At 36.4% G+C, this 23,729-nt stretch overlaps 3 protein-coding genes across 6 annotated transcripts in view; 1 reads left to right on the top strand and 2 right to left on the bottom strand.

Moving 5' to 3' along the window:
• Positions 1 to 1,499: 1,499 nt before the first annotated feature.
• On the bottom strand, positions 1,500 to 11,392 carry LOC126759120 (poly(A) RNA polymerase gld-2 homolog B-like). Its single transcript, XM_050473742.1, has 11 exons — positions 10,914 to 11,392; positions 10,408 to 10,493; positions 9,125 to 10,334; positions 6,468 to 9,037; positions 5,806 to 6,289; positions 5,577 to 5,748; positions 3,161 to 3,304; positions 2,862 to 3,052; positions 2,648 to 2,769; positions 2,459 to 2,574; positions 1,500 to 2,383 (listed from the first exon to the last, which is right to left on the bottom strand). Exons 3-11 carry the CDS (start codon positions 10,208 to 10,210, stop codon positions 1,947 to 1,949), a joined length of 5,322 nt encoding a protein of 1,773 aa, XP_050329699.1. The 5' UTR covers positions 10,211 to 10,334; positions 10,408 to 10,493; positions 10,914 to 11,392; the 3' UTR covers positions 1,500 to 1,946.
• Positions 11,393 to 11,888: 496 nt separating this feature from the next.
• On the top strand, positions 11,889 to 13,863 carry LOC126759121 (39S ribosomal protein S30, mitochondrial). The gene is made up of 3 exons (XM_050473743.1): positions 11,889 to 12,470; positions 12,524 to 12,963; positions 13,018 to 13,863. Exons 1-3 carry the CDS (start codon positions 11,977 to 11,979, stop codon positions 13,791 to 13,793), a joined length of 1,710 nt encoding a protein of 569 aa, XP_050329700.1. The 5' UTR covers positions 11,889 to 11,976; the 3' UTR covers positions 13,794 to 13,863.
• Positions 13,864 to 16,307: 2,444 nt separating this feature from the next.
• LOC126759122 (neuronal acetylcholine receptor subunit alpha-7) overlaps positions 16,308 to 23,729 on the bottom strand; it is a 45,523-nt gene continuing 38,101 nt past the window's right edge. For all 4 annotated transcript variants that reach the window (XM_050473747.1, XM_050473745.1, XM_050473744.1 and 1 more), the window contains one exon: positions 16,308 to 23,645. In XM_050473747.1, the coding sequence (XP_050329704.1) occupies positions 23,637 to 23,645 (9 nt within the window). In that variant the 3' untranslated portion in view covers positions 16,308 to 23,636. The remainder of the gene's footprint in view (positions 23,646 to 23,729) is intronic.

The following is a 23,729-nucleotide window of genomic DNA, read 5'->3' as shown; positions in this document are numbered from 1 at the left end:
ATGCAATATTAGTGGATGGACAAAATGGAGCGATCGAGTGTGCACGTATAAGGGAATTCCAATTGAATTTTCCTCAGTACTTACAGATAGTACGAAGGAATTACAACGTCATGACACGTTTAGAACGAGGTCTTCAGAAGTTCCTGTCCTTCTCAGGGTATTAATATTACTGTATTATGCTCATATGGAAGCGACTAAAATTTGTCGGAACGGATAGGGGCGACGGGATAAATTAATATAACGTCTTGGAATTGAAGCTCCCTTCTTTAGCTTTACGTGGTGAAATAGGATATTGCCTAGACGGCACAGGAAATATCAAGGACTACAATCTCACACTTCAGGATTATTTGCGATCCCTGATTAGTGGTATTTCCGGAACACGTTCAGTAGGATAAACGCCGAGTCGCGGTTGGAACCGCGCACATGCACTCACATCTGAGCAGATGCAGATGTTTGAATATGCTGAGACGGAAAAAACGTAAGATTTCCGACAAGCAAATGTTGACAAATGTAGTTTGAAGTATGTAGAGAATTTGAGTTTACCTTGACAGATTGCACTACCGAACGTCAAATAGTGGACCTTCAGATTTCGGTAAAGCTTCTCCATCAGGATTTCATATATTGATTCCTGATTACAACACCCACGTACCGTGCAACGAATATCATTTTCTGTTTAACTTACCAATGTTAAAATATTCTAGTGTGCTATAGCCTGGATGCATCATTAGATTTATTTATCACACATCTCAACAGTGATTCTGGCGCTAATTGCCATCCATTAGTACGTAATGTATGATATGATATGAAATGAGCTCTGGGACAGGTATATTCTTTGCTGAGTTTTGTAATATTATCAATGCGTTTTCGCAAAAATCAGAAGTGGGATAGCTGATTAAATTTTTAACAGTTAGTATGCCCGTTGAAAGCATTATCATTATCTCTTTCGAGTATCACATCGTCTGATTATTCCTGTTACTTATCGTTTGAAACAATTTATGAACCAAAACCATGGATAAATCTAAGGTGCTGATAATGAAATTTGATGAATTCTCCGAATGTTTTGTTGCAGGCATAGGTTGGCTGGAAGTGGTACATTAACTACTGCAAACTAAATCGAGAAAATGAACACTGCATTTTGCATGAGGAGGAAACCGAATTAACTTATAGAAAATGGAAAAAATGTTAACATTGTTAGAAACCATGAATCAGTCTCAGCAGAAAAAATTACGTCGACTGTCTGAAGAAAAAACATTTCTGCCGTTACAACAACAAAATAGAATTAAGGTGGAATGACTTAAAAATCCAATCTTCAAATCAGGATACAGATGTAAAGCACAGTGGGTAAAAAATACTTACTATTATAAACTAATAAATTTAGATTACCGAGCAGAACTTGAGAAAGTAATTGAAATGCAGAAAGAAAATGTTTTAAAGCATTGTTGGGCAAAATTCATAAGTATATGACGCCATACTGGGTGTGAGAAAATTAAATGCAAGAATTTTTGAGATATGTGAACTATGTATGTCATAAGATACAGTTATACGATAAATACAAATCTTGTCACATTATCGCAACATATTTACCTGTAGTAAAGTAAAATTAACCATTTGTCATTATTAAAAATCAAGTACACTTTTTAACAATTAAACCACTAACTTAGAATGCATAAAAAATAATTAACTAGAGTTCATTTGTAAGAACTTTTTCTCATTGACATGCACCTACGAAGCATTGGAAGTGAATTTTTTTTTCAAATGTATAAAGATAGTTAACGATGTATTCCTAACTTAATAAATCATAATATCAGTCTTTTAGCTTGACCTGCAGTATGACTAGAGATTTTCATTTTGTATGGTGCTGCGCAACAATAAAACTTACATGCATGTACATTTTGAAGAGAATCACGCCACACATGTTTGAATATTTCGCTGCAGTGTAAAATAGCTCAAGAAACCAGCTCTGTTAGTGAACCTCCAGTGGATTTACTATTTCCGTTCGCATTGTTTAATATATCCTTTGTAACAGGATTGTTGTTGTTTGCCTCGATCGGTAACGACGCCACTGAAATAGCAGGAGACAGATTCGAACTATTGTCTGAACTTAAAAGAGTTGTAGATCCATTCGCATTCACATTTATAGTGTTGGAATCCGTAGTAGAAACGTCTGAAGGTGCGCTATTATGGCAGTCATCATATTGAAAGCCCGTGTGTCTCAGCGTGGAGACAATACTGTTTGTTGGCGGTACAATAATTGGTGCAAAAATGGAATTCAAATCTAATGTTTGCTGTAATATTCGCCAAGAAGCCACAAATACTGCTTTGACTCGTTCAAAAGTTTCGAAATCATACACCGATCTCGCTGTATTTGTTAAATCAAATGGTTCTAGAAAGGGAAATAAAGCATTCATTATTATTTACACATTTCAATATAATAGATATATTATATATATATAATTACCTTCAATGCAGAGCTCCTTCCATTGGTGGATATCGTTTTTCGATGACTTCGCCAGACGGCACACGTTTATTGGCAGAAGACCACCAGTACGAATTGAAATGGCAAATTGTGTGTAACTGCAATGCCAAAAAAAAAAACGGAACACTTTTGTAGTACTTCGTAACATAATTCAAGCGTTATATGACTTACTCAAAACAACTATAGTACTCTAGAAAGTAGAGAAAAAGTTCACCGATAGTTTGTGTGTTTTTAGACTCATATGGGCCAATAGTTTCGTTCATATCCACGTAACCAAAGTCATTTGATCGCAGCTGCAAGTAAGTTTTTATTATTAAATCATATTTATTTATATGCAAACATGGTTAAATGCGACAAAATTAAAAATGTTATTAAAATTACTTACCAATGGAAATTTATCAGGGAATAAATCATGTAAACACGGAAGCACCGCTGGACTGACAGCGTACTGCAAAAAGTGTATTACCATAAGAACCAAAGAATAGCTGGATATTGTCATATTTTTGGCATTGTTAATGTTATGATATTGCGCCCAGAGTTTTGTAACTAACACCATGGGTCGTAAACGCCAATCCACTAAAAAGAAACAACCTATCTTACTTTTGGACCCAATATTCTAATATGAAATGTACATGTTGCGTAAAATAAATATGTATATATTTTTTGTATTAAATTTGTACTTACGCTGTGAATAGCAATATAATAAATGTGTGTTTTTGATCCCTACACAGTTGTTAAAGTTTAAATCTACTTCCAGCTGATGAATCCGATCTCTGAAGCGTAATATTGGTACTTTTGCTTCAATAAGGTTGAAATTTTCGAACTCGGCTTGTTGTAAATGAAATAACACAATTCAATTAGTTAATAAAACTAGACCTTTGAAGAAAACTTAAAAACAATATTTGCCACACCGAACACTAAATGCTCACACAAGAAAACGCAACCGGTAAAATCCAAACAATTTGTATTACTAAATTTAACTGAAAGTTGCCACTCTTTGTTACTCACGTTGATGAGAAATTTTCTCCTTCAACCAGGTAACAAAATATTTAAAGCATTCAATAACCATCGAACTTGGCGCGAACTATAAATAGCTTTGTTTGATTTTAAGGGTAGGAGATATCGCTCTTTTGTGTTATTTAACGTTGATACTAAAATGTCGGCTTCAGCAGATATCGACAAATCGTCTCCTATAATCGACAATAATCGCGACCTTCTTGTTTCCCCATTTAATCAGACATAAATGATGGCTGAAATTGCTTTGAAATACAAATTACGAATAGCAATTATTTACATATAACTCTTTTATTGACTTTAGCGTGTTTCTTAACTGCAAGTAGCTGGTAGCTATCAGGAGGAAGATTGCAAATTACTTTCACAATGAGCGAAATAATGAATAAGTAAAGAAAAGGAAAAATAGCAAGAAAATATCCGCATGTTTTTTGTTTTTTCACAATCACTCTATATCTATACCTGAATATTTCTTTTCACAATTCAAAACTGTGAACAAAAATTAATAAAAAAAATCAAAGCAAATGTGCCAAATATCGCTTGCATGTGATACACATATGTATGCTTTAACAGCTGTTTCTACACATGGCAGTAGCATTTTCTGGCAACGGGGATGTTCGAGTCTCAATCACTGCGGCAGTATCGCAAGGCATCATATTCGACGCAAAAATGTTGCAATATAAGTATCAGCTGAGTATCTGCAGAATATTGCTGCAGTTATTTGCTTGCTCGAACATCCTTAACATTTTACACTCACAACTTGTTAGTTTTTTTTTTTTTGATTAAGAAATTATTTCCATTTCTTTGCTAGCTAATGGTAGTTAGTCAGTGCAAGCTGTAACTTGAGTAAAAATTGAGATATCTCGACGACTTGGTATGGGGTTTCCTTAGTACAAATAAAATTTTGAGTTCGTAGGTGGCCGTAATCGGTCCACTGCCACGCCCACAAATCGCCATTAACCAAAAACATAAAAAGTGCCATAAGATTGCAGCGGTAAGGAGCTCCTGTGGACAAATTTTTTTTGAAAAAGTGGACGTGGCCCCGCCTTCTAAAAAGTTTAATGTACATACTTATTTCCTAAACTGTTGAGGTTACAAGAACCAAATTTGCTGAGTACATATCTTATAAGAGCTTCTGCCGACAGTGAATGGAATCGGAGGATAAAGCCGCTCACTACCCATATAACGGTACTGTTAAAAACTACTAAAAGCGCGATAAGTCAATAACTAAATATGCCATTAAATTTTACCACCGAGATGTTATGAGAGAGCTTTATGGGAGCCGGTATGAAAATTAGACGATGGGCGTGGCACCGTCCACTTTTTGGTGAAATCCCCGAGCATCGATTTCGACAAAATTTAGTTTTTAGACATTATTTTTACATTCTTATGTCGGATAACAACCACGCCTACTTCCCATAGAGCACAATTTTAAATTCCACTAGATTCGTTCCGTTTCGAGTACACAAATCAAGAAGCAATTAATATAACGGGATAAAAATTTGCACGAATAATTGCGAATAAATGCCAAACATTTTTTAAGTCCAAAGAGAAACTGTTCCAAGCCACTGTGTACCGAATATTTAGACCCCGGTACCTATAGTTGACTTTTGATCAAAAATGTCGGTCAATGTGTGATATATATAACTGAAATTAAGAGATAATCCTTCTCTTATAATGGTATGTCTGTAAGTCAAAAATAGTTTGAATCGGACCAATACTTTTCTTAGCCCCCATATACTTAATATAAAGATTTTCGAACATTATCGGCCAAGATGTGAGTTATACCAATGAAAATAAGAAAGCATGTTTTATACGTAACAGTGTATCTTTGAGCCTTAAAAATATAAATTTGAGCAAAAACTAATATCAGGATTTTCGAACATTCGGCTGACTTTACTCTATATCTTTGGTTTTACACTATAAAGTATTTCCCTGGCTTTGATTCTTGCGAGTTGCAAGAGTATAAAACGTTCGGTTGCACCCGTTCTTAACCCCTCCTCACTTATTTAACTTTCATTTCGGTCAGACTACAACTATTCAACTAATTACTTTATATAAAAACAAAATAAAATAATAACAAAAATACCTGATTTGCTCAGATAATCTCGCAGGACAGTCAAGTTGAACAGTGCTTCCATTCGGGGTTCCACATTTGACGTACTGCGCGACACCAAACACATATCTACATCTGAAGTATCTGCCCCAAATCCGGAAATAGTAGAACCCACCAGATATAGGCCAAAACGTGGATAAGTGTTCTGTAATCAGGTGTGACAATAATTATATAATTTCGAACAATGGTAAGGAGTACCAACCTTGATAATAATATAGAGATAGCGCCATAACCGCATTTTCTGCTTGAAGGTCTCCTCAGTTTGTTGAGAGTTTATAAATTTGTTCCAGACACCTTGCGATAGATTGTCCCATTTCGAGTTATTCAATAATGAGCACGGAGCTTCTTTAGCTTCTATAAGATGTGCTCGGGCTAAAAACCGGTCAGGTGGTGTATGAGTGAAAAATTCATGAGAAGTATTGGAAGAAGTACGAATGTGAGTCGTCGGTCCACCAAAGAGCAGATTATGTTGGGGATATACATGAGAAATAGGAGTTGGTGGCGGGGCAGTCATTTGTTGATGATGGTGCAACGTCTGCTGTTGACTATTACGTCCGACACTACGTTGACGTAACGCAGCTACATTTGTGGTAGTAGTTACCATTCCACCTTGTGATGCAGTTGACTGTACCAGACGCTGGTGTGGTTGTTGTGACATGATGGCACCACCCATTTGTGGAGTTGAACTGTCAATAATATGAGAAATTTAATACAACTACAAAATATAATAGCAACTGCTAAACAGCGAGTGAGTTTTCGATATAGGTACTAAATAAGATTAAACTCACTCATAATATTTCTAAATAAGATGAACTTTTTTGGCCCTAAAGTTTCTCTTAAAGTCAGTAAAATGAATCTACATACCTGCGTTTTATTTGGCCCTCTGTCTGGTTAATAATGTTGAGTTGCTGTTGATTGTGCGGATGGTGAAAGTGGTGGTCATCCTGTTCGCTAAAGCCAGGTGACAGTGTTGCGGTCGGTGTCAGACAAGGTGCAGATGCCAAGAAATTAGCAGGCTGAGGGTATATGAAGCTGGAGTGTTGTAACGGACTCCAGTACCCGGCATTCGCAACATGTGCTGACAACGGGGTAGCATTTAAATGCTCTCCGGATGCAAAGTAAAAATGCCGCTGCTGAGGATGTATGCCTTGGTGTTTCAGTGAATGTTGTTTCATAGAATTCAATTCATCTTCCGGATAATTATTGGAAAAAGGCACATTTAGCATTGATATAACTCCATTAGTACGAAATGGCGATTGTTGTTGTGGTGAAGCTAATGGTTGAGTCTGGGGCGCGTAATGCTGAGATGTTGAAGAAAATGTTGGATTATACCCGAATTCGGTAGGTTCTGGGCTCTGCAAATGTGGCATGGCAACAATAGATAACGCAGGCACTGGTCCATTAAAATTTCTTGTAGTTGACGAGGATGTCGAAGATGTTGACGACGATGACGAGAGCGATACTGATTTTGCTTGTTGATATTTATTTCGACGCTGTGACTGTACCGCTGAATTTGTCGACGAGGAATCCGAGTCATCGTAGTCGCGAGTTTTTGCTCCCTGAACAGCGCTCGGTGCTTGATTTGAATCAGAGGACGTGACAGAATCGTTCAGCTGTGCGTAACAAATCACATTCCCAACCGGATGTGGGGATGTTGAATGCACATGTGTAGAAGGTACATTTAAGGCAAAAGGTGTCAAACGTTTCCCGGATAAAAAACTTTGCTGATGTTGCTGTTGCGATTGAAAGTGATTAGGGGTATATGAAAGTACCACAGATGAAACAGCATCTTGGGATTGGCCCCCCGATGTACTAGCTACAGGCGGAGGCTGTGAAGGGCTAGAGCTACGCGATGGAACAGTTGAGCCCATGTCAACGCTGGACATAGTTGTAAGACCCTCGGTATTGACATAGGTCAAATTATGAATATTTTGATGGGTTTGTTGAGCAGTCGATGATTGTGAACCACCTGCAGCCGATGTATATTGTTGGTTATGGTAATTTACCTGTTGTAACCTGTGATTACCGCGATGTGTAGACGTGTTCACTTTTCTAGGAAGGGTTTCGATTATTAAATTCATTTGAGTAGAGGATTTCACTTTCTGTTGTCGATAAGAACTGGTTGAAGCTTGAGATGAATTAGAAGATACCGATGACGTTGTGGATGACGAGGATGAACACGAATACGATACATTAGAACCACTATTTGATTTTTTAGAACTCAATAGCTTCTGATGAAACTGCTTGGAAGACCATGAATTGTTATTTGCGTTATTTCCCTTGACATTGTTACTAGAATTAACATTTTCGCTGTCTATATCTTCTACACTATGTTTATGAACAGGAAGCGATTGGCCAGAATTCGATGTAGCCTCGCCATTATTTTGATGATTTTGATATGTATTATTGCGCTTAACATGTTGCGAGTAAGCATAACTTCCGCTCCGACTCACACGTGAACCGCCTTCGTTGTCTGCTTCTCTATTATACGAAGGATGCAGTGTAACATACCCATGCTGCATTCCAGATAGACGATGCTGCTGTGATTGTTGATAGTGCGACTGGTAGTAGTTATGAAAACGCTGATGGTTACGATAGGAATGTTGATTTGTATATTCAGCATTGTTATTGTTAACATCGACGCCATCACTGTCCTCTGGACCGTTATCAGAGATATCACATCTGTTGCTACCGGCAAGAACGTTTTCATTTAAGAGTTCTTTCTGCATGAACGAGGCAATTGTCAGTTGCTGCGGATGATGATGATGGTGGCTATGCTGGTAGCTATGTGCTCGTTGGTCTCTCATATGATTCCCGCTGTTACCAACGCTAATACCTCCACTGTTAGGCGTATAACGAGCATGCATTGGGTGCGATCTTTGTGGTAAAATATTTTGATAGGAGTATGCGGTACGAACAGGTGACATTACACCTGTATTCTGACTATTGAATGGCGTTATTGTGCGGCTATTGTTTGTATTATTTTTGCACAGCGCCGATAGATTTGCTCCACCTGTCATTTGTACACCTACTGAGTGCAAAAAGTCTAAAGAGTATGAATTGGAGGGTGATGATCCCGGCGTTGATGTTGTCGGTGAACCGGATGGCGTCGTCAAAGCAACGGAAGAATTTATGCTTTCGCCTGACGGTTGCGGTGCTGCAGGTAGTACTGGCAGACAAGCAAATTCGTCTATATTAGTTATTTCTTGGGGAGATGATGATGAAGGAGATGTAACGGTTAGTGTTACGACATTACTTGTAGACTTAACTAAACCACTTGCATTTTCTGCAGCAATAGTTATTTCCGCTTTAGAATCGACAGTACTTGTTGTTGTTGCTGTGGCAGAAACTGTGTTCGCAGCCAACGCAGTGCTCATCGCTGTAGGATCTTCAGCGGGGTGTATATTCCTTTGACTTTCAGTAATTAGTGGCACCTTGAAAATATAAAATTCATTTATATCCTTATTATACGAGTTACAGTGAAATGAAAATAAAGGAATTGAGTAATCGCTTTTACGTACCTCATCTGTCGATACGTTAGTAGCCCTCCGTTGCCTTTGACCCTTTGCACGTGGAGATGAATAACGGGTATCTATGTTACCTCTGTTATTATTATTGATATTACCTTTTCGAAACGACTTTTTCTTCGATGTATATGAGTTATTTGCGTATGTAACGGTGATACTTTGTTGCAATTCCGGGTTACTTTCGGCCGAAATTGATAATGCTGATGACACTGACGAAGAGTACGACGATGCTGAACTAATTGAAGAACTTTTACGTCTACTTATGTGTACCCATGGCCATGATATCGAAGCCGGAGATTCAGTACACTGAGGAGCAACGAGATTAGTCCAACAGCTATTGCAATCAAGATTAATACTTTTATTTTCACCAACACAATTATGTTTATCGGCGGGTGTTGAGATTGGAAAGCTATCCGTTGAAGGGGCGTGTTGTTTAAACTCTGATTTTGCTCTGTGCGAAGAAAGAGCAATGGAATTGTCAACGGTCGTACCATCGCAATTATCATCAGGAATTTGTTGTATACATATGTTGTTGACATTTAATGTTGTTGTATTATTATTTACGAAATCTTCCATCTTACTGTTATCAACTTTCGGTATATTTTGTTTTTGCACACATGCAAGATGTACATCTATTGGGTTCGAAGGATCAGATTCTAACAAATTATGACTCTTAATTGGAATATTATTTCTGATCTCCTTACTGTTATTAACAAAATTGTGCTGATGTTGGTTATGACGGTGATGTTGCTGATAGTATTTCTTGCGATTTAAAATTGATGTGGTTGGAATGTTGTAGAACATGTGAGATTGTGATTTTTTACAATTTTTGTTGTTAGAATTACATTGTTTTGGTGTTTGCAGAGACTTAGCACTGTCATTATGATTATATATACTAGTTCCATTAAAATACCTCATCTTAGGGGATTCGTTTGTATTGCTACCTTGCGTATGCTGACTAACATTTGCTTTATTCATCGAATTTGGGGAGCTAGCTTTTACCACATTGTTGCTGAGGTGTTGATTTTTCACAGTTGATACGTTTGTAAGTGTAATGATTTTCATGTTGCCTGCAACCATTTCAATCTCAACGCAATACTAGATTTAATATCGAGCTACTTTAAATCATATATTATTTAACACACTCCTAAGATGACTGACATTTGTGTATATTTTACATGTACCGTCAAATAGTGATCTACCTCTAGTAAGAATATCACACGAGTCAATTTAAAAATTTAAGTTTTGCTCGTATTTTAATGTTTGGACTTAAATACCTTAGTTTCAAAATATATTGACGGATTTTTTTCGGTCATAGTTTCTGTCAACTGGAAAAATGAGCGGACTTTATTCCTTCCTTTATCTGAAAGGAAAAATCATGAAACAATTGTTAATAAAATTTTTAAATTTTCATCTTGTATTTATGTACATATATTATGCGTAACCGTGGCTATGCATAGTATAAGAAAACTCCCAACGGGATCTCAAAATTTTAGTACAGACTTGAGAACTACTAGTTGGCAAATATGAAATTGAATAGATTTTAAAATCTACGGTTTAAATACAATTAGGTAAAAAAGACTGCAAATTTATGTAAATAGAAATTAATTAACATTAGATTACAGCTACTGTTTTTAATGTGTTAATTGTAATTAAATTATTAGTCATTAAATGATTTAAAGTTGAAATCCATTTATACACTTATGTATGATGCTACAAGAATATATTTTTATGTAAAATAAAAAAAAAATTCCATTAAAAGTTAAATCACATATGTACATACCTCATGAGCCGAAAGTAACTGCACTTCCATTAATCGGCCATATTCTAATAACGGCTCTTAAAAACTGCAACTCACCGATTATAATACATCTACTGAAGTCCCGCTTTTTATTTGGTAACGAATGTTTCAATATTTTCACAATAAAGGACTTTAAGCGGTAACTGTCTGAATGTGGTTCTGTTTGTAACACGAAATCTTTGAGACACAGATTGTATTTACATCCAAATTCACTACATTGCCTCAAAACCAAAAATCATTGAATTGCACATTATGGTTCAGCACACATCTACATACAGCCGGCTCCACAGTACCGACTAAAAATGAAGCTTTTTTCTTAACGTCAGGCGGTTTTCAAAATAATGCACTTATAATAACAATTATTATTATTATTTTTTGAATTTTCTAATTTTATTTTAAATATCTTGTCCGCACTGATGGAAATTGTGCAAATTAAACTCTTGCGAATTTCCACTCGATTCCGTTTTCCTTCTTTCCGCGTGTGACTTTTAAAATTGTTGTTGTCAGAGTTTATTTTATAAATTGTTTCAACCTGCAGGGTTGCTCCAAAAGTTCTTTTATATAATCTTTAGACTTCATGAAAAGGAACAATAGAAATGGATACTTGTTTCCATATATATCTTTAGAGATTACGCCAGTAATATATTTAATGTTTTAATTTACAATTATTATGAAAGTTTTTGTATCAATTGTTTATTCATGATTCATAAACACTGCGTTCAGATCATTACAAAAATTGATTCCGTATCTCATCGAATTTATCTGTATGAATTAACAGAACATTTAAATAATTATATAAATGGATATATTAAATTGATAATAATCATAGTAATTCAATAAGACGACCTGAATGGACAAACATGTGCCTACATGTTGTGATGAGACTATTGGAACGGCTCTTTATTGAACGAAACTCTATAAAAAATCTGTATGGCAACATTTTTCATTTGTATCAGCTGTTCTTTCATAACCTGTTCAATAGGAATTTAATAGGCACTCAGTTGTGAAAAATTATTTATATTGGAATAGTTTTGTGTGGTCAAAGATGTTAAGTTTAGGTATAAGATGGGAAACCTGTAGGAAACTACAGATACTTTGTACATCACCTTGTCTTACATCTCGGTTACAGTCAACAGTAGCAACATCGACCAAAGCAAGCAATGCACGCGATAATACCGAGTATACTGATGAGCCAATTTATCCCGAAATAAAAGATTTATCATTTAAAGCACGCAAACTGCGTGACACTAAGAGTTGGCATGAGGAAATACGTAAAGTACCGACCGTGGAAGAGAAGTTAATCAAGATTAACATGCCTCGTTATTATGGATTCAAAGTAGTAGATTTGAGTGACTCGAAAGTGCCATACAACTGTTTGCCTGCCATGCAGCACTACACTCGCACTATTTACGAAGATGTTAAGATTAAAGATCCTTTACAAGAAACCGCACAAACAGTTGATAAAAAATTGGAAGTATATATTGAATCAATTAAATCTGATATACAAGAAGGAATAGAATATGTAAACGATTATTTTAGGTAAGTTGTGTAATAATATCATATATTTTTTTATATAAGTACATTTTTTCTAGTAATGCATATCCAGATGCAGCGAATATGGAACCACAGGAAAGGGAAAATATATTCGCCCGACTTATTGTTGAACAAGTGAATCGAACACTAATTAATGTATTGTCAAGTGATTTTCTTCATCTCCAAGAATCGGAAATTGATTACAGTCCAAGACACGAAGCTTTTTGGTCAGTGGGTGGTATAAATCCTCCAAAAAACGTTGTGAAGAGTAAAAAGGGTCGTAAATGGCAAAAAGAAATGGCAAACAATCCTTATGACCGCCTCATGCAATATTCAGGAAAGCCTTTTCTTGCAATAAGACATCGGAACCAACTCACTCCATGGAAAAACGAGTCGGAATCAACAAATATCGAATTGGCGAAAACTATACCACGTTTTAACTATGATCCACGTACCCTAGGATATGTCTGTAGTCATCAACACCTAACAAATATTCCAGGTAGAAAAAAAACTCGTTTTTTTGGATAAATAAAAAATTGTGTTTTATATTAAGGGTTCTGGCCTGGCAGTGGAAATATTTTTGGGAGCATTTCTTATCAGTCACGAGCTTTTCTTCAAATAAGACCAGATACATACGGAGTTGAAGATTTCAAAGAGGCTTTACACGCTCATGCAATTCAAAGTAGCTATTCTTGGTTATTAGCACAAGCTAGTTACAACGGATTTAATACTTTTAACGATCTTACGTATCCAATGAATACACAAACCATTGTAACAAATGGACGTGATTGGTCATTTTACGAATACCAATTAAATACGTTACTTGTACATTCACATCATGTAGATGATAATCCGAAAGTTAATTTTTGCCGAGGAACTGCCGAGATGAAACTCTATGGTGAAATAAATAGTTCTGGTAAAGTTGTTGATTTTAACGAGGATGTCTTGCGATATCTTATACGCTTTTATATAAATGCACCGGAGATCCATAGATCTGCAAGCGAAAGGCAACCCTATTTGGGATCAGATGTAAAGTATATAGCTGACTATGAAAATGCGGAAAAGCGCGAATTTTTAGAACGTGTATTTAAAGATTTAATGTCCAATCGACCTCGACATTTAGCTATCCCTGAAATCTATCTTTGGGAAAAGATTTATAAAATTGATAACAAAACGAGAGTCATGGAGCCAAAACGTCGCTTCTTTGAGTTAGGCATAAATCCATGGTTGAGAACATTGGATCAACATCAAAAGGAGTACATACCAAGAGCATTGCGACCAGAAGGCCCAAAGAGTAAAAAGAAGTGGAAGGAGACTTTTTATCCCTGAACTGTAAATTAATTTTAGACGAAATCATTGTTAAAACCGTTCTGAACCAAACAAAGTTTTGAAAACAAAATATTTTTCTTTTGCACAATTTGGTAAGGCGTCTAGCGATGGTACTATTTAAAACAAATCTGTAACAATTGTTCCATGCTATAAAAGTATCCTTCTTTCATCGGTAAGTATAATCCTATCAATCGAATACAAAGTAAGAATCATAAGTTTACAATCGTTGTCACCAAATCTCATCGTCCTCAATACAACCATATGTCTACCATTATTAGTTCATCTAACATAGTTTCCTGATAACGATCACCCCTGCTATTGCTCGCTCCATTTCAGACGAAAGAACCGCGGGAATTCGCCGATGACGTCAGGCTTATCCTTGAGGTAGTCACTGAATTGGTGATTCCACTTCTCTTTCTAGTGGCTAAGCTCTGCTCAATTAATAAATCTCGGCAAAGCTGAATGTATAGAATAGGAATGGAATGTTATATGAGGTCTTCAGCCGCTGCCAACAAATCTGTCCGATATTTCTTTCTTATCGGAAAAGCACGAACTGGGTAGTTTAGACTAAAACTGTAAAGCTGAAAAAGTGGACTCACTCAGAATCCTTACTTACTTACTTCTCTACTGAAAGGTTGAGTATCTATCGTTTGCTTGAAGTCTAGGCCCGTACCAAATCTTGAAAGCTCAAACCAACAAAATAAAAATAATGTTGTTGCTGTAGTGGCGGCAGAACTGTGTTCTCACGACAGTCGGGTCTAAGCAACCGGAACAAACCCGAATTTGTGGATTAACCCAACTGGTTTGTTGCTGGTTGAAGTTTTGTACTTCGTTATTAACTTCAATCCAACTCAACCCGTCAATCTGTAGTATAACGGTTTTCAACTTTATAGCAGTGGAATTGACTAGAGTGTCGAGAAAGTACAACTTCTGCGTTACACCGACTTGTCAAAGATATGTATGTATGCCTTGCACGAAGCTAGTCTCGTGTACACCAACACCTCCTTTTTACACCTATCAAACGTCAATGGCAACTTTTAAACTCACCACTTTAAGGTTCGCCTGTTCATACAATTTGATTTGTTTACGGTTTACACTTGGATAGCAGAGCCTAGGCGAAATAACCTTGTTAACGGGGTTTTCATTAGAGACGCTCCAAAAGTAGACCGATAAGGACAGCAAAGCCATTTTTTTTACATTTCTCTTAAGTAAGGTTTGCCATTTCATCATGGAAAGATGTACGATCCAGCAATGAGATGAGATGAGATTAATAAAATTTACTACCGGAATTCGGAGTCAGTGGTCTCAACTTTAAGAGCGCTACGTCCAAACTATGGTCGTATTAATCGTCTTGTCAGATCAACAATTGAGCGTCTAGTGAAAAAAGTTTAATTGCCAGTGGATTACAAAATGTTCTCGTGTCAGTGAGGTAAAGAAGTGCCTGTAGTGTCGAGAATATTGCTGCCGCTGGCGCAACAATCGAGGAAGACCCAAATCAATCTCTCACACATCGTTCTCAAGCGTTGGGCATCTCTGTGACGTCATTGTGGCGAATTGTGCGAAAAATCTTGGCCTACATCCTTACAAGTTCAAATTGACGCAAGAAATGAAGCCGCTTCGCCGTACCAGAATCGTCGTACGGTCGTGAACTGTGCTGAGCAACAATTTGAAAATGATACGAATTTTCATTGAAAAATTATTTCTGGCTAAAGGGCTTCGCCAATAACCAAAATATGCCTAATTGGTCAGGCAGCAATCCACACGTACGCCATGAGTCACCGTTGCATTCCGAAAAAATTACGGTTTGGTGCGGTTTATGGGCCGGCGGCGTCACTGCGCCGTACTTCTTCCGTGATGATCAAGACCGGCACGTTACTGTGAATGGGAATCGCTACCGCTCAATGATAATAATATATTTGGCTTGGAATTGGATGATATGAACTTGGACAATATGTGGTTCCAACAGAACGGCGCCACAAGCCACACAGCGAATGTCGCATTCGATTTATTGAAAACCAAGTTTGGTGAACGTGTTATCTCACGAAATGGCCCAGCCAATTTGTCGTCTCGGTTTTGCGATTTGACGCCATTAGACTACAAGTATTGCTTGTGTGGCTACGTCAAGTCTATGGTCTATGCCAACAAGCCAGCGACGATTGACAAACTTCGTACGAACATTGATTTATGCTTGAAAACCGTCAAAAATTCGGTTGAGCGTCTGAACTTCTGCAAGTTTACCCGTGGTGGCCATGCAAAAGAAATCGAGTACTTTCACAGGAATAAAGAATTTCATTGATGTATTAAACCGTTTTTGCAACGCTCTTATTGAAAACCCCGTTATAAGCAACTCACTGTCTACCAAGCTTATGCTAATTGTTATCAAGCGAGCAACGAAATTCATATCCGGCTAAAACAAGCACAGCTCACCTGTGAACTCGCTCTGGAAACTCTCTTTGAGCGATTGTTATTCATATTCACCACCCATAACTGTGTAATAATAAAAGTAGACAAATGTTTGCTGCGTTTTAAATTTTTATTGTGCCTTTTCACCGCAATTGAAATGTATTACCTTATAGCTTAGCCTAAATTAAAACTATGTATGTATGTATGCATGTTCTACTGCTAATACAATAACTTAGTGTTTGACTTGTTGTTCTTTAACCATAGTATAGCTTGTTGATTTTGCTGGTCCTGTCTGATATTCTATAATATATTGTATGTTGCTTCACTCTTCTAGTTTATATTGTTTCTCAAATTTAATTTGTCTAATTTTTACAACCATATTTGTTTATGCATTTGTTGTTAATAGTTGATTGTTGAATTTAATTTGCATTTTGTTTGGTTTTATGCTTATTTTATTTTTTAACTTTGAGGTTATTTTTTATTACTTCTTCTTTTTCGTTTTCTATTCGAGTTTTGGTGTTTTCTAAAATTATTACTATGACTATTTCATAAAAACGGCTTGCGGTTCCGATTTTCAGCGACTGAGCTCTCGGATCGCAGAATATGTAGGTGTTTGGGTTTCTTCGATTATCTTATTTTTAAGCAATTTCATTTAATTCGTATACATGAAACAAAAAAAAAGATTTGGAAGCGTTATTGGTACTGTCCCTCCACTTGGCGGACTAGAGTTTACTATGTGAGCAGGATAAAGTTTCTGTTAATTCAATAAGTTGCTTAGAATTATCGGCGCTAAATCAAAAGTCTGATTAACGGTGTTAGCGTTACACGGGCAAAATTAAAGAACAAGCCATTTGTGACTACGAAGTCAAGTCAAGTCAAGTCAAGTGATCCGTTGCTCTGAACTTGAGCGCTTCACCTTTACCACAGAAGGTAAGGCAGCAAACACGAACAGATTCGGACTAGATTTGGATTGCAACAGAAGAGCCTGTAACGCGTAAAGCAATGAGGCTTCTTAATTTTCGTGTAAACTAAAATTTCGAAAACTGTTTTATCATTTCTTATGTGGAAATTTGGGGGTTTTCGATTTAATTTGCGTGCTTTGTTTTGAGTTTCCGTTATAATTGCGTGTGTAACCACTGAAAAAAGTCATAAATGTATTTTTGTAAGTTTTGCTGTTTTGTGAGAAATTGTGACTTGCATGTTTACATGTTATTTGTGGGTCGCAAATTATTGAACAGCTTTTGTTGTTGTTTTTTTGGTTTTGTTTTCATTTATTTAATTATGTTTTTAAAATGCTTCGTTTTTTGTGTTTCTCTATTATTGTTGTTAAAATTTTCGCTTACATATTTAATTTAGATATTTGCTTTACACAGTTTTGTTGTTGTCATTTGGGTTTTTGCATTTCAATATTATTGTATACATACATACGAACTGTTGTAGCATTTCCGTTTCATTATCCGTTATTTAGCATAATAATTAGTATTTTTCATTGTTTTAGTAAGTAGCTTTAGACCAATTAGGCGTGTGTGTGCAGGCGGAAAGCACCGCACCGCACCGCACAGGGAGCCAGAAAGCAGCTGGAAGCGTTTGGCCTGTATGCACTTACAGCTCACTTACTTATATACGAGCATATATGCATGTATGTATGTGTGGCTTAGTCTACTTAATATCAACGCTGTAACAATGTAAGACCAAGGGAAGTCTGCGAAGCGGCAATGCGTGGGATTAGGGTGAGGTGGATGGGGGGAAGTCGAAATGCGTTTGGCAAATGTGCGAGCTAGTAGTTGTGTGTGTTGAGGATGTGTGGATGTGTATGTGCCAGTAAGCGCTTAGTTGTTGCGTATTTAAGTACTAGATTTACTACACTTAAGATATTCGTAACTTAGTCGCGCTCTGCGTCATGTCTTCGTAGTTGCCAACTCTACGTAGTTGAAGAAGAAACCGAATTTAGTTGAGGTTCTTGGCATTCTACTACTTAGTGTTTGTATGTATATATAATTAATTAATTTTTTTATAGTTTTCTAATTAAATCAATGGAAATTCGTAGTTGGCCCTGCAATTACTTCAAGATTTGCAGTGTTTTTTTTTACAAAAAAAACGGGTTTTATAAAAGAGATGCGTGGCGCGGCGGCCACGAAATAAGTCGGAAACCTCTGGTTGATTATAAACAAAACGATTGTCATTAATGTTTGCTTACTTGGCATAGAAAACAGTTAAACTAAACATATAGACGTATTGTCGCTGACGCATTTACCGTTATAAGATATGTTTGCATACGTGTTTCAATTTTGATTTGTTTATTTATTTTTCAAGTTTCAAGCAATTCAATTAAGCAGTCTAACTGGTTAAGTAAAGAAGCTTTAAGAAAGCTCTGCTGTTGTTTTTGTTGTACCTTGTTTTCATTTCGAAACTTTGTTAGAAATAGTTACAGTTGGGCGAGAGGCTATTTATTTGGTTTCGCCTTCACCTCGTTGCATCGTGGTCCAAGGTTTCACACATAAATTAGCCCCCGATTGGAGATGGGCAAAGAAGAATTCCGTACGGCAACTCAAAAAAATTGCGACTGGCAGGGCGGCTGGGAGTTTGGAAATCTAGTTCCCCTTTGAGCTTTTCCATACTACATTTTTTCTATACAAGACAATTCAGATTCCCATACAGGGAGAGAGTGAGGAGTGTAAAAATATTAACTAAAATTTCGTAAGGAAAGTCATGCAATTTTGAAATTTTTACTTATTTGATGAAACAAAATGAAGACTCAACGTGGGGTAGGGAGTTTTAAATGCCAGTGGAGTCCTCTATGCATGTAAGAAGATGCTATGGTCTAGATGGAGTCTATCATCTGGCCTTATGTATTGTGGTGACATGGCGGTAGCCAAGTCAAATTTGCTTTACGGTGCTTAGGTGTGGTGGGGAAGGCTGTAAGCTAAAGTTCAAATAGAAAATCGTTAGAGCGGATACATCTAGTCGACAGTACTAGGTCAAACTAAAAGAAGGAGTATATGATAGAAGGTTCAAAAATGTCTAAGGGAGTTGGATCCAGATTTCAGGCGACCCGACCCGAGACGACTGTTGGCCTCTTGATAGGTTGCTCGGCTCTTGACAGCTCGCAGTCTACTGGGATCATATGCGAGCCCGATTGGCATAAGTAACGACGTTTCATGCAGAAAGTGTAGATAAGTGGGCACCTATGCATCTACGCAGCCAATTCGCACCGTCCAATAAAGGAAGGGCGTTTTTATAATTTCTGGCATTTTTTCTTCCTATTTTTTATCCTATTTCATATTTTATATGTGAAACTTTTATAGATTATTGTATTTTAATCTTTTAAGTAAGTGACTTCCAAATTCTATGTTCTATGTTCTAGCTCTACACTTAGCAAAAAGCGAACAAGTTAAGGGGCAACCCTCTTCGTCATGTCATTCGCCCAGCCCGGTATTTGCGCATTTATTAGCCTTAGTAGCCGCTCGGAAGCAGGAATTTAGTCTCATTGCCAAAATTAAATCATTTTAGTATCAAATGTCCAAAAATTTGATAGAAAGTTGTCTTCATTTAAAATGGCTCTAGACCTTTCCTAATAAATAATTTTGGTAGCTATAATCATGCCTAACTGTGTACCTTGTACCCTGAGCGTGGAACCCAAAATCTTTCTTTTCTGCGCATTTCACGAGATTCCCACATTGTAGCCGCGTTTCTTCCGACGGGGTGTGTATGAGAAAGTGTGGAGGTCATACCATGCTAGGGTTGTTCAATAACAGCGTCAATCGGGTGTCTAGCAAAATATAGTAAGGTTGTCGAATGTTCTATTCCATATCGCTCTTTCACCTAATTTAATGAAACTTATCAACTGAAATTGAAACTCTAAACGAGTTTCTACGTTTTGCTGCTTACGTCTATGTATGTATTACTTAACTACGCGCATAACGTACGTATGTATGTCTATATTTGGTTTTGATTGCGTATTATGCGCTTACTTTTGCCTATGTTACAATTTAATTTTAAGGAAGACCATTGTTTTCTCGCATTCAAATTTCCATATTTGCTTGCACTTTCGCGTGCAATTTTGCCGGTTTGTCATTGTGTTCTTCAAATCTATATATACTATGTACGTTTATAAATGTAGGTGTCTGTTGCTGTGCAGTTGTGTGTGTGTGTGCATGGAAGGGGCGGGGAACTCGCGTGGGTTGCGGGGGTATTTACAAACTCATAGCCGCGGAAGTGTTGCAGGCGGCGGTGGATCGCTGCGAAGAGCTTCAGCAGTTAGCGATGACGAAGCCACTCTGTGCAAGCGTGTGTGTGTGTGTGTATGTACAAATGTGTTCGTGATTGAATATTTTCGATTTACTAGCTAATTGTCTCTTCGTCTAATTGTAATAAAAATAACCGCGCTGGTCTAAACTAAAGCTCCGCTTCAACGTGGAGTCTTCACTCAATCGAAGCGCCCACATATGTTTGCGTTGCTGTGTCGGTTATGGAGATGCACATGTGTGCATCATGCTAAAACTGTTGAATTTATCTATTGACTGCGACTTGCCAAGTAATATTTGTTAATGTATGCATATATCTAAAGTTTCTGCTCATATTTTATAGTCCTAGCGCTCTTGTTGCTTCTCTAATTTGCTGCATATGGATGTACCGTTATATACTATGTAGGTATGTACGTATGTTTTGTAACACTAACTTTATGTACGGTATGTACGTATGTATTTGGCTATTTGTTTGTCGATACAAAAGCATGTCAATGTGACACAAATAATTTCCAATTCGCTATTTATATAAATATGTATATATGTATATATTCGTAACTATATTTGTGAGTATGCGTATGGTAGATAAATGGTTGCTGCGCCTATAACTATGCTAACGTTCAGTGAATAGAAATTTTATTGTTTATCGTTTGCCAATGCAAATGCAAGAATGTTGCCATACAAATATGTGTGTATGTATGCCTACGTTTCTAGGCCATAGTTGTTGGTTTAATTCAAATTTATGTATTATCTGCGCTACAGTTGCGCGGGAAGGCAAAATTATGCTGTCAAAATACTCCTGACTACATATGTATTACTGAAGTGCTCAGAGCTTGTTAAATAGCGAGCAAAAAAAGCGAAGCTGAGAGGTCTTTTTGGAAGCATACTGCAGGTTCTGGGTATACAATAATCTATACAGACATTGCTCTTGCTTTCTGTGTTCTGCGTCTCGAAACTCTCAATTTGTTTCTAGCCACAGTGTCTCTCTCACTATTAATAAGCCGATGTGTGTCTAGCGTCGATTTAATAACCTAAAAAATCGCTTATCGCAGAGTATTATTGGCAACCAAATTCAAAGTGCGTACACTATATAGTCATACATACACATATATCTGTAATTCTATTGCGATTTTCGTTATGATTGCTTTAATTGAAGACTTTTAGCGCATTGTCATGCATTTTTAGACTTAGATCATCATGTTTTACTCGCTGTGTTCTATAATATATCTTAGAGGGTAGAGTCTACGCACGAAATTTGTTAACTTTTTGCTGTTTAAATTGCATCAAAACGTTTGTAATATACAATTGGCTACGCATGTAATTCAACGACTTATTGCTATGTAATGCATCAACCGTAATTGTGTCTTAGACTTAAGTATATCTCCTAATTAGATTGCATGTTTCAAATGTAAGTGTTGCTTTTATTTTCAACTTTTTATTATTATTTTCTATTTTTTGGTTTTTGCTTTTTGCTTTTGTTTTCGTTTTCTCTTTTATTTTTTAAATTATTATTTGTGTTCTCTTTGTTATTGTATTGTATGTATTGTATGTATATGGAGCATTATTCTCGTTAACAAGTACTTAGGTAATATCCTTATACCATTTTCTACTTTATAAAATAGTTAACTTTATACTTTCTCGATATTAAGTACAATAGATATTTGAATTTTCGCAGATTGCTCTCTTTTGCCTACGACGTCGGCAATTTGAGTTCGGTTAGAGAATGAGTTGAGCGATCTCTTGAAAGAGAGTGCGGAGAAATGTGAGTACTTCGACTGCTGCAGTCGCGCGGAAGTAAGTATTGTATGAGTGTAATGTTAATTGCACAGACTCGTAAATCTATAGCCTATATAGTTATGAAGCACTTTACTAGATTTGCTGATACTTAGAATCTTTTTTGTATGTTTGTTTGTATCATAGTTAGAATTATGACTGCAAATGCCTTTGCAATTTTCACAACTCTTTTCCACATATACAGTTATTAACGCTTAATTCACATTTTGCTTTCGTTTTCATTTATCACATTCTCTATGCTCATATGTCAAGTGATATTTCCAAGTATAAGCCACTCGAAATCGGTTAATAAAAGCGAATATCGTCGAAACACAGTGTTTCCGCACTATTTGACAATCAACTGACTGATAAGCCTCTTAGCTGTCACTTGCCTGGTACTCAGCTTATCGACTTCGAGTTAGCTTTATAATTAGAGTTAGACACACATACCTTACAGTGTACTTTTGACATTTTCTACATGCGAATTAAATTCCTCATTCACATTTTTACTCCAGCATTTTTTTACTTATCACAGCGAACTCTTATTCACTTTTAATTATTGCCTTTTTCCTTATATCCAATTCAACTTAGTTCAACCAAAAAATAGCTATGAAATTAGAGAGGAAAAAAAAACAGAGTGTGAACCAAACACCTCAGCACTGAGTGCTCCTTTGTCGCTCAACCCATTTAGTTCATTCGCAAACTAATATAGTATATGATGTAACATGGCTGAGAGTATGCGAGCCTATATATTTAAGTGCTTTTAGTTCTCTATAAAGCCCCAATATTTGTCGATGTTTGATCAAATATGTAGAAAGATTGTTTAAAAGTGGGCAAGTAAAATTCTGCACCTTCTAGGGCGCCTCAAGAAGCAGCAATAATTGAATAATTATAAAATTTCTCAATCCCGAATCCATTTAGAACGAGTCATCGATGTGGTGTTAAGCGATTTAGAGGTAAATGAAGCCAACACTTTATTATAATCGTACTGTTAGGTGTTTGGTGGCGAAATAGCGGTAATTGAAGTTCATTGAAATTGTACTGTTGTGTGTTTGGTTCACGGATCAAAACTAGTTGGAGAAAATTCAAGAGTCTATTAACATTTGTAACGGGTGTTGTCGTTTTACTCTTATCATTTACTGCGTAAAAACCTAAAATTTTTACAACTTCGGCATAAAATTACAATTTTTCTTTCGTTGACTGAGGCACATTTTGTTTTTGTTATTTGCATTTTTTGCTACATGTGTTGTTTTGTTTTTGTTTTCCTTCCATAGTTCGAGGTTGAAAATCGCTCTGGTGACATTTGCTATTGAAACACAAAAACGACGAATAAAAGTTTCTTGATTGTAATCGTAGCTTTCTGCGTTATCGCCTGCACCAAATATTGTTTTTGTAGTTGCCTGACTTTAGACATTGACACAAATTATGGGAACTGCGAAGAGAAATTTCAAATTTAATAAGATTAAAATTGTAATATTAATAATAAAATAAAATAAAATAAAAAAATAAAATAAAA

This window comes from Bactrocera neohumeralis, chromosome 5, assembly GCF_024586455.1.
Source record: "Bactrocera neohumeralis isolate Rockhampton chromosome 5, APGP_CSIRO_Bneo_wtdbg2-racon-allhic-juicebox.fasta_v2, whole genome shotgun sequence".
NCBI lineage: Eukaryota > Metazoa > Arthropoda > Insecta > Diptera > Tephritidae > Bactrocera > Bactrocera neohumeralis.
The sequence above is the reverse complement of the archived record's forward strand: the minus strand, read 5'-3'. Positions and strand labels throughout refer to the sequence as shown.